General features: G+C 43.8%; 1 protein-coding gene across 1 annotated transcript in view; it reads right to left on the bottom strand.

Moving 5' to 3' along the window:
- Positions 1 to 13,925, bottom strand: part of DNAH1 (dynein axonemal heavy chain 1) — a 1,256,292-nt gene that overhangs the window by 645,400 nt on the left and 596,967 nt on the right. The window contains exons 29-31 of the mRNA XM_085624793.1: positions 12,767 to 12,955; positions 9,954 to 10,059; positions 2,921 to 3,034 (exon numbers count right to left, since the gene is read on the bottom strand). Coding sequence (XP_085480919.1) covers positions 2,921 to 3,034; positions 9,954 to 10,059; positions 12,767 to 12,955 — 409 coding nt within the window. The remainder of the gene's footprint in view (positions 1 to 2,920; positions 3,035 to 9,953; positions 10,060 to 12,766; positions 12,956 to 13,925) is intronic.

Raw genomic sequence — 13,925 nt, forward strand, 5'->3', positions numbered from 1 at the left:
GCGTCAGTCCCAGGGACCGGTAGGTATGGGACGGACGCGGCTCCGGCGGAGCCGCGGGGGTGGCACCACCCGGACCCTCGACCGAGTCGCGCGACCGGCGAGGGGAGTCCGAAGAGCGATGTCGTCTCTTGGACTTCTTACCATGCTTCGACTTACCCGAAGAATTGGAACCCGACGAGCGGTGAGGGTGACTGCGGCTCCGCGACCGGTCCTTCAACCTCCTCCTGGACCGGAACCTTGAACGGCGCGGGGCCGAGTGTCAGAGCTCGAGAAGCTTGAGGGACCGCTCCCACCTAGCCTTCGAGGTCAAGGCCTGGCAGTCGAGGCACAACTCTGCATAGTGGTCGGCCCCCAGGCAGTAAAGGCACCGGCGGTGGTGGTCCGTCACCGACATCAGTCGGTGACAGGAGTCACAGGCTTTAAACCCAGGCATCCTACCGGCACCAGTTCGAGTCGAGTAGACAAAAGAGTCCAAAAAGTTTTAGTCAAAAAGTGACTAAAGGGGTAAGCTCTTCCCGGATCGGCGCTGTCTGGCGCGGAAAAAAGAAGAACTGAAGTCAGCGCGCGAGGGCGGCGTCTAAGTACTCCGACAACGTCATTCCGGCGCACGACGCCGACGACGGACACGGAGCCGCAGACGACGCCTAGCGACACGCAAGGGGTATTGCTGACGAAAAATCTTTCCGGATCCAGCCTGACGCCTGGGGATATTCTATGGTGAGGAATGTAACTAACGTGTTTCTTTCAGATTAATGTTCCTTACAATGCCATACCATCTAACATGGTGAGTCCTTTTGGAGCTTGTTCAGACCTGACATCCTTGGTGTAGTATTCCCCCAGACTCTTTGCATCCACCCCTCCTGGTTTCCTAAATTGCTTTTTGCTGGGTTTAGAATACTGTGCACTTTATCACTGCTAACCAGTGCTATAGTGTTCTCTCCTTTAAACCAGGAAAAATTGGACTACACCTAATTGGTACATTTAATTTACTTGTAGGTCCCTAGTAAATTGTACTACATGTACCCAGGGCCTCTAAATGAAATGCTACTAGTAGGCTTGAGGCACTCATTGTGCCATCCACTAAAGTAGCCTTTTAAAACATGTCTCAGGCCTGCCGAATGTAGTGCAGTTTTAAACTGCCATTTCAACCTGGCAAAATAAACCTTTTGCCCAGACTATACCTTCCTTTTTACTACTCATGAGTCACCCCTAAGGTAGGCCTTAAAAGCTCATAAGGCAGGGTGCATTGTATTAAAAAAAGTAGGACATGTGCACCTAAGTTTTACTTGAACTGGCAGTGAAAAACTCCTAAAGTCATTTATCACTGCTGTAAGGCCTCTCTCTCTATCTAATTGACTAACCCTGGGTTACCTTATTACATTAATTAAGTCCTAACTTTGGATTAGGAGCAGACAGAGATTTGCTGTTTACAATCAAATGAACTGTAATTTGAAATCCTTTTTATTGGTAAATTTGGATTTTGAGTTAGAATTCTGAAAATTGCACTTTTAGAAAGTTGGCAGTTTCTTGTCCCAACAATTTGTGCCTTCTGCTTGTGTCCTGGGTCACATGACTATGACTGACTATGCTGTTGTGTTCTGTGTATTGCTTCCAGATAGTAAAACAGAGAGGGCTTAGGTATGGACAGAATTGGTCACTCTGACAGGATGACTGGGCAGGGTTATACCCAGCCCCACTTACACTTCAAAGAGCTTTGCCCTCTGGACACACAAACAAACTTGAAACCACGCCTGCCCTGCCTTTTGTTGTCACCCCCAGACAGGTTGGAGCCTTAACAGGGGAAGGGGAAGAACTTTCCAGAACCAGATGTAAGGGTAGGACAGGGAGTCCTCCCACCCATGACTTCCATCAGGTATAACTATTAGATCTCCAGAGCCACTCTTCAGAGCACTCCTGGGCCTGTGGAAGATACAGAAGAAGGACTGTCCTGCTGCCAGGGCACTATTATGCTACTTGAGGGGCTGACTTTCTGTCTGAGAATGAAGATTGAACCTACTCGTCTTTATCCCAGGCTAATCAGAGTTAATCAAAGGGTCAGTTAGATGGCCTCCTGTGTGAGCTACATGGACAGCACAAGCTCCAGAGGCCCCCCTGCAACTGCCTAGCTGACCAGTTAGAACTGGACCTGTCCGTACCTGCAACTGGACTGGCCTGAGCCTTGCTGGCCACTGCTGGAGTGAGTCCCTGATCCTCCAGAGGCCCCCCTGCAGCTGCCTAGCTGACCAATTGGAACTGGACCTGACCGTACCTGCAACTGGACCTGCCTGAGCCTTGCTGGCCACTGCTGGAGTGAGTCCTTGATCCTCCAGAGGCACCCCCTAGGTCATGGACCCTTGGCTGCCATAAGAGTGTACTCCTCCTGAAGAAAAGGTACAAATCCTGATCTTTGGGCTCCTCACGACTGGGCCAGTTTGCACCAAGACTCTGCCACCTACGACGACTACCAATGCAAAGATCTAGTGAGACTTGCTCTCTGCATCAACAGTGACTGCCATCAACAACCCGCAACACAAGACCTGCACTGATTAAATTTCTATTGTTCTGGTATCACTTTATTCATTAAAATGTACTCTATTTTTCTAAATTGATTTGGGATTTTTCTTGTGGTGTGTTTTCACTTTATTACTGTTTGTGTGCTGCATTAATACTTTACAAATTGCCTCTAAGTTAATCTTGACTGCTTTTGTGTCAAGCTACCAAAGGTTTAAGCACAGATTAATTTAGTGACTTTTGTGGTTCACCCTGACCAGGATCGTTGTTGTTGCCCTTCCACCCGCCTCAACCAACAACTTAATTTCTTACAGGGTTGGACTAAAGCAGCCCATTGAAGCCTTGTTTAGGACAGTTCAAGCTCCGGTAAACATGCCATGCCACAGGCAGAAGTCAAGGCTTCCCCTACCTTTAGGTTGTCCGGTAACTCAGTGCGGCCAGCATAGCCAGGGTTCATCGTGATAAACACAGCACATGAAGGTATCAGTGGGATCTCAACACCTTCAAACATGAAACGGTCCACCTGTGGAAAAAAGACAAGCATGAGCCTGATAAAGGAGGCAGGCTGGCATTAACTGGAGGGAAACTGAGAGGAAAATTGGTGATGTGGTTTTCATTTTTGTTAGAGTTATCTCATCTCACCTTAGTTTGGAAATGGATTTCTGAGAGAACAAGGAAAGACAGAGCCAACTACTGGTAGGATCAGGTACTCATTCTAGAATAAAATCATTGTTAAGTCTCTACTCAAATTATTGTGTATATTTATCAATCCTGTTTTCATCACTTGCTTTTGTGCTCAGACATGTGTTTGTGGAATAAGTGTCACTAATGGAGCATATTTACAGGAAAAAACTGATTCCACATGAACATTTGTGAATCACTTAGTGAGCCAAGCAGGAGCACCACATTTCAAGAAACATTTGCAGGAGGAGAGATTTATCTTCTGCATTTCGTTTTATATGTCCTACATGATGTGTTTTCTCTGTTACCATTTAACCCCTTCGCTGCGGCGCGAATTCCGCCGCAGCGCTGGGGGGGTTTGGGGGCTTGACGGCGCCGCTGTGCTCATGACGGAACCACGCCGTCATGAGTCACGGGTGAGCTGTGCTCATGACGGCGTGGTTCCGTCATGACTCCACCCACTGCGCTAATCGCCCGCACAGGCGGGGAATTAGCGCCGCGTGGGCGGAGCGGCCGACAACGGCCGCAGCATGACGGAACCACTCCGTCATGAACACACGGCGCCCGTGGCTCATGACGGAGGGGTTCCGTCATGAGCGGGGAACGGGTTAATTGACAAAACTGACACACAGGTATTTTTTTTAAAGGATTTTGAGGGTAGTAGAAGGTTCATTTTCAAAACACTTTGAATACTGCACTAAGTCCTTTTTATCCAATTTATTGCAAAATGCATGTATTTATGGATATTGCAAAATGGCTAAATAGTGTATCAAGTCCATAAAAAATAATAAGGATGCTTTGTTTGAATCTTGATATAAAACCCCCGTCAAGTATGTTTCGTGAAAAGGTGGTGTATGTTGCGAGGGGTAAGCCTGGGGCGTGGGTGAAAATCTGGGGCCCCTGGAACGCCTATCGCGGGGGTATTTGCGAGCCGCCGCTGCTGCCGGCTGCTTCACCAGCTCCGTCCCCCTAGCCGACCCCCTCCCCCAGCCATGGGCACGTGGTTCCCCAGTCCCTGATCTGTTCTCATTCCCCTCTTCAGAGTTTGGCGATTGGTTGGGGTCCCCCACTTAAGGAGCGCGTGCTGTCACTTGGGATTGCGGGTTGCCTTGCGGGTGTGGTTGTTTTTGTGTTGTTGTGTTTTGACAAAAGGAAACCGTATTGTTGGTTCGGAGTTATGTGGCCTGCACTGCTGATATCTCCTGATTTACTCTTTTCGCACCGCCAAGAGATTTTTCTGTATGTATGTCATATGCTACTGCTACTCTAGCGGCCGGCCAGAAGGTTGTAGGCCCATACTTGTAACTATTTGAGATTGTAATAAACGGTTTCAAAAAAAAAAAAAAACCCCGTCAAGCAGCAGTACTCTCCAGGACTGGATACATCAATTGTGGTTACAAGTAATCAAAAAGGTTGGCAATAGCCCTAGCAGGCATACAATTTTCATTTAACAAAGCATATAAACAGAAATTCTCTCCATAATATCAATGTGTGTAGATCATAATAAACTGAACAAACAAACAAAGGAGTAAGCAGGATATCAATCATTAGGTAAGAGAGGGAAAGCGGGTTTGATGACAGTACAGGATGACAAAAGTATTTAAGGAAAAATGAAGTTATTCTCAAGGGGGACATTGTTTTTTTTCTCTAGGTTTCAATTGTTCCCATACTGTCGGAGGTGTCTAGAAAAACTCCATGCTTAGTTCCAAATGTATTTAAGGAGGCATTAATGACTCTATTGGTCACCTCTGCGAGTGATGGTGGAAAACGTTATCCAATGGTGTGGAAGAAAATGAATTACTTACCTGTAACAACGGTTTTCCAGTATTGGTATAGATTCACATGCATGAATCATCACCGTCGTCAAAGTAGGAATCCCACGGTATCATTACAAAAGCAGTAAATGCTATACCAAAGGCTACAATGCAATGAATAGTCACTGCAATAACCTATCTACATTCTTTTATTTAAAAAAGAGCCAAAGTTGAACTATAACCAGTCAGATACCAGCACCCTGTAGAAACCTCCCAAGAGAGACTGTTTCCCACAGACTTTCAAGCACAAGTGGAATAAGAGTTATTTTTAGTTGAATAAGGAAAGCCTCTCAGGGGCGGTCACAAGTGAATATATGAAAGATACCAATACTGGAGAACCGTGGTTACAGGTAAGTAATTTGTTTTCTTCTCCAGTATTGAGGTATCTATCATAGATTCACATGCTTGAATCAGAATAACAAGCAGTACGTTGGTTATACAAAGCAGAACTATATGTTCCCTTAGAGGATGGTGGGTAACAAATTCATGCATATTAGCCTTTCTATAATATAATAGTTACATTAATAGTTACATTCATATATAGAAATGCATTCCAATGAGCCCGTAGCTTTCAGGAGTCACTCGACAGCTCGCCTCTGCCTCAGCATCTTGAATGTAGATTAGAGAGCCCTACGCGTTTCGAGGCCATCCGCCTGTCGTCAGGGACTGGCTTTCATTACTGGCGCCTGAACACTCTCCTTAATTTGTGCATACTTGATTAATTGATGGCCCCCAGTGGGCCGCGCTTCGTGCGCCGAACTGCATGCAGGGACATGTGGTCCCAGAAGAGAAAATTAGATACCCACAGTGGGCTCCAGGCAGCGAGTTTGTGTAAAAGCATTTAGTATGAATCAAGAAGTCGAGGCAATGTCCTTTGTAGTTCGGGCTTGCTGTGCTGCTCGGATGGACATAGTTCCCAGCCGCAGCCTTCATATATAGAAATCAGAAGTGATATCTATATATATATATATATTATACATATATATATTAAATATATATATATGTGTGTGTGCGTAGCAAGACGAAAAGTATGTCCATGATAGAGGCTTATCTTATTAAAAAAGATGACGTAAAACTGCTTGTCCTACAGCTGAGTCACTGAAGCTTGCCAAATCCAGGCTGTAGTGTTGGGTGAAAAACTGAGCGTCGTCATGGGCTTTATATTTCTTGTCAATCCTGGGAAGGATTATACACACATGAGGTGACATTTTTATGATTTGAATACCTACCTCCCATATAAAATCAATTATAGGTATTGCCATTACAGAGTTTCTTGACTGGTCCTTAAAATCATGAAGAAAACATCAGACGATTTGACTAGCAGAGGAAGTTGGAATCTGTATGATGCCCTCTCCATCAGGGAGTGAAAAACACCTGTGTCTTCCGGTGGTGAGTCTGTTGGCTGAGGAGAAGGGGGATAGGCGTGGGAATTAGGTAATCATGACATTCGCTGCCCACTGAATGGGTGTCTCGAAGTTCTCCCTCCTCACTATCATCATCGGAAGAAGATGGATCCTGTCTCAGTGGCATGGTCATATTTGAACCCAGAGTCATTCGAGGCGTAGGAAGAGCTATAGGAAGCGGGGATGCCAGAGGTAAAGGTGCAGCAGAAGGTGGAGCTGGAGCTGGAGCTGCTCCTGTAGATGAAAGAAAGAGTGTGTGATAGTCCTGCAACATTACCTGTAGATCCTGCACTACAGCTACAGGAATCTGAACCATTGGTTCATGTACAGAACCCATATACTTTGCCTGTGAAATGCTGATGATGATAATCCTGTGCATAATACACTTTCTCATCCTCATCATCATCCTCTTCTTGATACTTAACATGAAGTCCTGATGGGCAATGATCTGGTCTGAAAAGCACATTATCATCAGATTCCAGGACGTCCAGCAAAGGGCTAGATGGCAATTGAGAGATTTGTGAAGAATCTTGTAGAAAACATCTCGTCGATGGGAACGTCGAGGGTGGGAAATACGGAGTGAGCAGCAAAGATGAAGGCCTCTTTAGTTTTAATAGTGGCGACGTCAATGAAGTTTTTGTCGACAATGGTGGTGGTGAGACTGCCGTCAATGATGAATGGATGATCATTGGCTCAAGGTCGTCTTCGTGGACGTGTCCGATATGTTGGTCGTCGTCAACAAAGCGGACGTCATCAACTGTGCAACAGCTGCTGACAAGGTCATCCTCAACAAAGCATCGGCCGTAGGCGAGGTGGCTGTTGAGGGAGGCTGGCTCAGAATATGGTGTACACCTATTGGTGATACACCCTGCACTGAGTCCAGGCAACCTTTAGTGATAGTAGAAGTGGTCCCTGCTAACCAAAGCTCTCAAGGGGTAGCAGCGGAGAGCAGCTCAGGCATATTAAGGAGGGTGTAAAGCAGGTGCATTTACCACACAAGTCAGTGAGGCTCACACAAGAAAAAACCACACCAGTGTTAGACAAATACTTTAGTATTTATTACACATTAACACTAAACTACTTTGGTATATCTCCTCCCCAGAGATATCAATACACAATCAACATAACTTAAGAACAGGTAAGTAACACATAGAAGCACAAGAGCCCCTATGGGGGGGGGGGGCAAAACCATATACCTTGAAAATGGAATGCGAGGTGAGCACCCAAATAAGTCTACCACCCACGGATCTTTAGTACTGGGGAAGCACAGATCCACCACAGGTAAGTGACGAGGTGACCCTAGGTGCCCATATGTAGAGGTGATACCCCAGATCGGTGTCCATAGAAGAACATAGGGGAATCGCGGTTGGAGTTTTATGGATTTAAGACCCTTCCCAGAGGACCCGAGGAAACCCGTTGGAACCAGGGAGCTTGGAGAGCACACCCACCCATATATACCCAGAAGAGCCGGATACATACACCAAGGAGCCCGGGTGCATAGGTATCACAGTATGTCACAACCACCCGTTGAAGTCAATGGGGAACCTCAGCTGCCCAGCTGCTAAAGTGACCTGTGGACCAGGTCAGTGGAACCCAGGTGTGGATTCTGGATAAATTGTACCTGTGGAGAGAGGAGAAAGAGCCCAAGCCACCTGGAGTTGCCCAGGAGATGCAGGAGCACGATGCCAACTCCTCTCAAGTGTACTTCAATGTAGGACGGAGGCCTTAAAGATGCAGCTGTGGAGTAAAGGCGAAGCTGTTTGAGGACAGGAGACATCCACGAGCTGTGCCACGTTGGTAGATGAATTGCAGGTAAGGTCAGTGGCCGGCAAGACCAGCAACAAGCCTTGGCAAATGCAACAGATGTGTTGCAGTGGAAATTGCAGAGCCACAGATGATTGCAAAGCACAGAGACTTCTGAATTTTATGCTTTCCCTGGTGTTCATGGGAAAAGTCATTTTTTGATGTTTTACTGTCTGCTGTTTCTTGGATTTAAATATTAAAGTGAAAAAGAAAAGCATATTCCTCGCCTCCATGTCCTTAATAGAAATTAACCTTAGCTTTACTTCAGCTAGGCAAATTTGAATTCACAAATGGAACTGTATGCTGCTCAGGGCTGGATGCAGCTGACTGCTCCCATCCTTAAGTACAGGAAATGGAAAAGCTGACACTTAACAACCTCCCTTCACTGAGAACAGCTGAATACCAAATTGGGAGGTAGAAAATAATTGCCATGAAAAGCTCTCTGAATCTGCTTGGTGTAATTTGAATGATTACAAAAGATGATAACTCATTCTCCAGACTAAATGCACCAGCATTGCTTCCCCCAAGTCATTCTTTCTTTTGAAAACACCAGAGAGCAAAAAATTGGTAATTTGCCTTCTTGAAAAGAATCCTCCTGTAGACACCACTGCATCTGAAAATGTTTTGAGACCACCTGTCTATAAAAGTTCCACTTATGCAAACAGTTTCTCCTGCACAATGAACATAATAAAAAAGATGTTCCTCTCAATTTTCTAATGTCACAACATCACTGTTTAAATGAAAGGTTTCCAAAAGCCCTCTCCTCCTCACTTGTTCACCTCCGCCAGAACTAGTGTCAGTGAGGAAACGTTGTTAGAGCCAAACAATCACTTCCAGTCATTTATATTAGTACATATAGTGAGTTGCTTCAGACCAAAGGCTACTTGAATTCAGAGACTTTAAAGATGTCCTCATCCTCTCAAGAAGGCGTCCATCAGAAAATCCTGAAGACCAAAATCCTGTCCCCTCAAAAGATTATTGTTCAGCATCCACCAAGTGAGAGCCCTTAAATATTCTGCCTCACCACCAGGAGATGGAACATTTGCTGTAGATGCTGCAACCACTGACACCTCAGAAGTGGCTTTAACTACCATCTTTGTAGTCTTGTCTGAGGTACTGACAAGATGCATAAAGCAAGAAGGAAACTCCGCAGAAATTAGAATCATGTTTCTCATCATCTGGACCCTAAATATTGTCAGAAGCTCCTTCTTCAGAGTAGTCACTTTTCAATTACTAGAATCTTCGTGATTGTCATCTCTTATAATTTTGGGATTTTTAGGGAGAAGAACAGAACATGCAACAGAACCACTACTTTTTGGACAAACAAGAAAATGCTTATTTTTGGAAATATCCTTTAGGGACCTGTGATATGCCGCCCCAATGGGCAGCATCCTCGTGAACATCCAAAATGCTACTATGAACTCAAAAATAAGAAAGCTGGGCTAAAAATGCTAATCGTCCACCATGAAACATAGACATTTCTTCTGCTATGGAACAACTGGAATATGGAAAAACACGCCTGACGTAGCAGAAGACACCATCCACTTTCAGAAAAGTCAAGTTTGTGTAGTGTAACAGGCACAGCTGTGGTGCATGTCTGTTGAAGCAGACCGGCTTCATGAAACAGCACATGATGAGATAGGGGTATACACTCAGGATAACACACAGAGATGTTTACAAGTTCTAAGATGTTGGCATGGAGGTTCTTTCTTATACCCCTATAACTTAATACAAGACTCACCCTCTGCTGTTGAGCCTTCTGAATTGTTGCGATCTGCTGGGCTACCACTGAAAGTACTTCAACATCGATCCGGTTAAACTCATCAAAGCAGGCCCATGCTCCAGAGCTAAGAGAAATTAATAGAAAAAAGCATTTAACATCGAGAATACAAATACAGGAATGTTGGGGAGAGTCATTGATTATCCTGAAATATTTTCTTACATCTGTTAAAGGTTGTTGGAAGCAGATCAGGCTAACGTTGGGGGGCAGTGATTTGTAGACAGTACAGGACAGTGTTTGTTAGGTAATAAATGTTGCCGTTATTGCTGAATTTGATCTTTGCGACTCAGATTAGGCAATTTAGGCAAAGGTCTCTCACTCCTTCTGTTGATAGCCAGAAGCAAGGGTGATGGCAAACAGACTCTTAGTTTCCATGAGCATCCACTAGAAGTTCCAACTCTTATTTTTCCCCCTGGATTTCCACAGCTTCAAGGTCATACAGCCTTCCAGGCACACTAGAACTTTAACAGCAGGTCCCACTGGTGTTTTTGCAACTTGGGTTCTATAACCCAGGAAAGCAACCTCAGTCCCATCAGAACTCTAGTACAAGTCAGTACTCATATTAATGTCTTGCCCCAGGAATCAGAAAAGCATTCTACATTCAGAACTGCTACATAGTTAGTGATGTTTGTTACTGCCAGTGTCATTTTTAAACGTATTGCATCCCTATCTTAAAAGTTTACTAAAGTAATTTACGCTCTTACTACAAAAATGACCTCGCCAAGCTCAGAGAGTAGCTTTCAGCCAAACAAAACAAAACTACACTAGCAACTACCTCTGAATATCAACATACAGCAAAATGTGCCTTGTAACAATATCACTATTGGTCTTTGTCCCTTTAAGACTTCAGAGAAGATCCCTCTTATGAGGTAGAGGAGTAATAGGCCACCACGTGTATGCCTTCAAACTAGCAGCCTTCTGTACCTGCATTGAGATCAATAAGTGAGCATTCTGGTACAATGTCATGCTGATAGTTTTACAGGGCTGGGCTAAGGAGTGAAACATATATTCTTGTTGAAACCAGCCCCAGACATGCCATTTTGCAACGAGCTGGAGTTGACTGCATTAAAGCCACAGTCTATAACCTCCTTATGCAGTCTCCCCAAATAAATTCAAGGTTTTATAACTACCCCTAAAATTCCATACACATTTACATTTTTATACAAACAGATGCAACCAATAGACACATGTGAAGTTATACTTTAACCAATAACAAAGGAAGTAATGAAACGGTCAGGCTGTGCTGGTCAATCGACTCATGTAGAAGGAGGTCACTAATTAACAACAAAGGCCTGAGTTCGACAACTCTGAAGTATATAATGTAATAATGCTCCACTCAGAATGTGACTTCCACAGCTTTTATTGTTGCTACTTCTTAGAGCTGCTCAAGTAGTCAATTAAGATTTCATAACACAAATTCACTAAGACACAAAAGGTGAAGGGAAGGTGCTTGCAATGAGTCTAACCACTGGCAATCCCTTGGGGTAGCATTCTAACCCACTGTTCTTTTGTCCACCATGCCACCTCTTATAAGACTCATATGCAAAAGGGACAGTCCAGCTTCGAACAGCCAAGCCAGTTCCTCTCTGAACCGGAACAGAAGTCCTGTCAAACTGACATTTTTCTTAGCAAATGCATTAGACAAACGTGTTTATGTTAGGTAATCTTCTGTTTTAAACAAAAGCCCCAGAAGGTAGATTCTCACTCCTGGAGCCCCCAGTACCAATGCTTGAAGAGTATTAATGGATTTTCTACAGCGAATTAATACTAAGAAAACTGAGCTTTACCCTTTATACATGCCCTGGCCCTTTTCTCAGCATGATTAATTTGGCTGGTGTGCAATTATTTCACAATAATGCCTCTAGAACACTCCCTAAGTATGCATTATAGGATATCAATAACACTCACAAATTAGGTATCTGTAATCCCCATATTATAGCCATGAACTTGGAGAAAGATTTCTGATCAGATTTTAGGCTGGATGGTGGGATTTAAATTAGAAGAAACCATTACTCACTGTGAAGCCAAGGAACAGCATGTTGTGTCCAAAAGTCATGCAGAAATATGTGTCCTGTGGATCTGTGACCTACACTCTGTTTGGTAAAGTGCTTGCATCCTAATTTTATCACTAAATTGACTGCAGTAGTTTGGTTCAAAACAACCCTCTATTCTTTCTTCAGGCCCTTCTTCTGAACTAGGAAGTACCTTGAACAGACTTCTTTGCTCCTGGCAGTTTTCCCGGACTAGAATGTCCCTCCTACACTCAAATACGCACTGTGTCTTCATGCCCCTGGGTCGTGAAGTGTGTTACAAATTCCATGAAGATGATTTCTCTATAAGGTCCCTGCTTGCTTACGCTTGCCTGTTCACTTCTTATGGGCCACAGGCAGGATTCCTAATGTCCAAAAATACTTCTGATAAATGTTCATATTCAGAGCATCTTTATTCTACCTTGGTCAAGAAGCATATTAAGACTCATTGAGCACCGCACAGCTATATACTCAGAGAATTTTCATTCGGCTGAAAATGCACTATGGCACATACAATTCCCATCTCATAGTAATATTCCTATAGAGTTGTGTCGATATGAAAGACGAAGTTAGCTTTGGAAATGTGTGCTCTCTGTGGTCATCTAAACCCTAGAGATATATGTCACTGGTAGCAGTGTCTCCAGGCACATTCAGTTGATTTACATTAGTGACATGTGTGGTTGTTAATCACACTGCTGATAGGTTTCACATAGCCCAGCACATTGATTTTATAAGCTGACATACCTGGCGAGACCTTTAAAGAACTTCCCCATTGCCATGAAGTCAAGCTGGTCAGAGCAGTTAAATACAACGGTTTGTATGGCAAGTGCTTTGCCAAGATCTTTGGTAGTTTCAGTTTTCCCAGTTCCGGCAGGGCCAGCTGGGGCGCCACCAAACTTGAGATGCAGGGCTCCAGTCAGTGTCAGATAACACCTAATCACAACAGAGGAAAAAACAGGTCACAAATACAAGCACTTTTCAAGATCTGAAAGAATACTCAAGAGCCCCAAGCATACATCTCTCTCTTGCACAGGGAATTACCTACCCTCTCCTATTAGGACTATATCCTATATTACTGATTGAACAAATCCATGATACATGTTAATTACATTCTGCGAAGCATAGTATGATTGATGTCTAGAGGCTTTTTGCTTAAGGTTTTGGGTGCTTCTATAAGCAGTGGTGTCTAAGCACTACCCTTCTGTGAAACAGTGTAGTTATTTCCTTTATTGCTGCTTGTGGCAACAGAAGTCCCCTCACTTGAGTTTTCCTCCACTAAATCGTAGCCCAGGCAGAGTGTTATCTATTTAATACCATTTAAGTATAAAAACAAAAATGTGGGTAACATAAGAGTTATAAATGATTTATCTCAGGTTTGTACTACCCTCAGCAAATAAATAATATGCAATTTATTCTGCAATGCCTTAACCAACATATTACGCATAATAAACATTTGCACATTACTATTTTAGAATGCATTAAAAGAAAGAACGATTGCCCTTTCAAACTGTGTGATCTCAGAAAAACAAATGCTACACACAACAGCAGCATCAGATTGCTTTAGAATGATTATGGTGGCAACTTACTGTGGTGCATAGATAGCTCTGACAAAATGTAACCCTAATCAAATTCTTTTTCTGGGCATATTGGTGAACCGCCAAACATCTAGACATTTGACTTACACAAAAACCAGTGACTGCACATTATTTACAACAAAGGAGAAGGACCTCCTAAGGTATAGGTCTTGGTATATCCCAAACATTGTAACTCAAACCAAAAAGTAATTGAAAGATAACAGAAAATAAGTTTACTGGTAAAAATACGCTCACGTTCGAAAAGTAAACCTCTGTCATAGGTTAAAAGGCCAACAGTTGGAGATGTGAATAAGAATGTCAAAGCTCTA

The sequence above is a fragment of the Triturus cristatus genome, chromosome 9 (genome assembly GCF_964204655.1).
Source record: "Triturus cristatus chromosome 9, aTriCri1.1, whole genome shotgun sequence".
Lineage (NCBI taxonomy): Eukaryota > Metazoa > Chordata > Amphibia > Caudata > Salamandridae > Triturus > Triturus cristatus.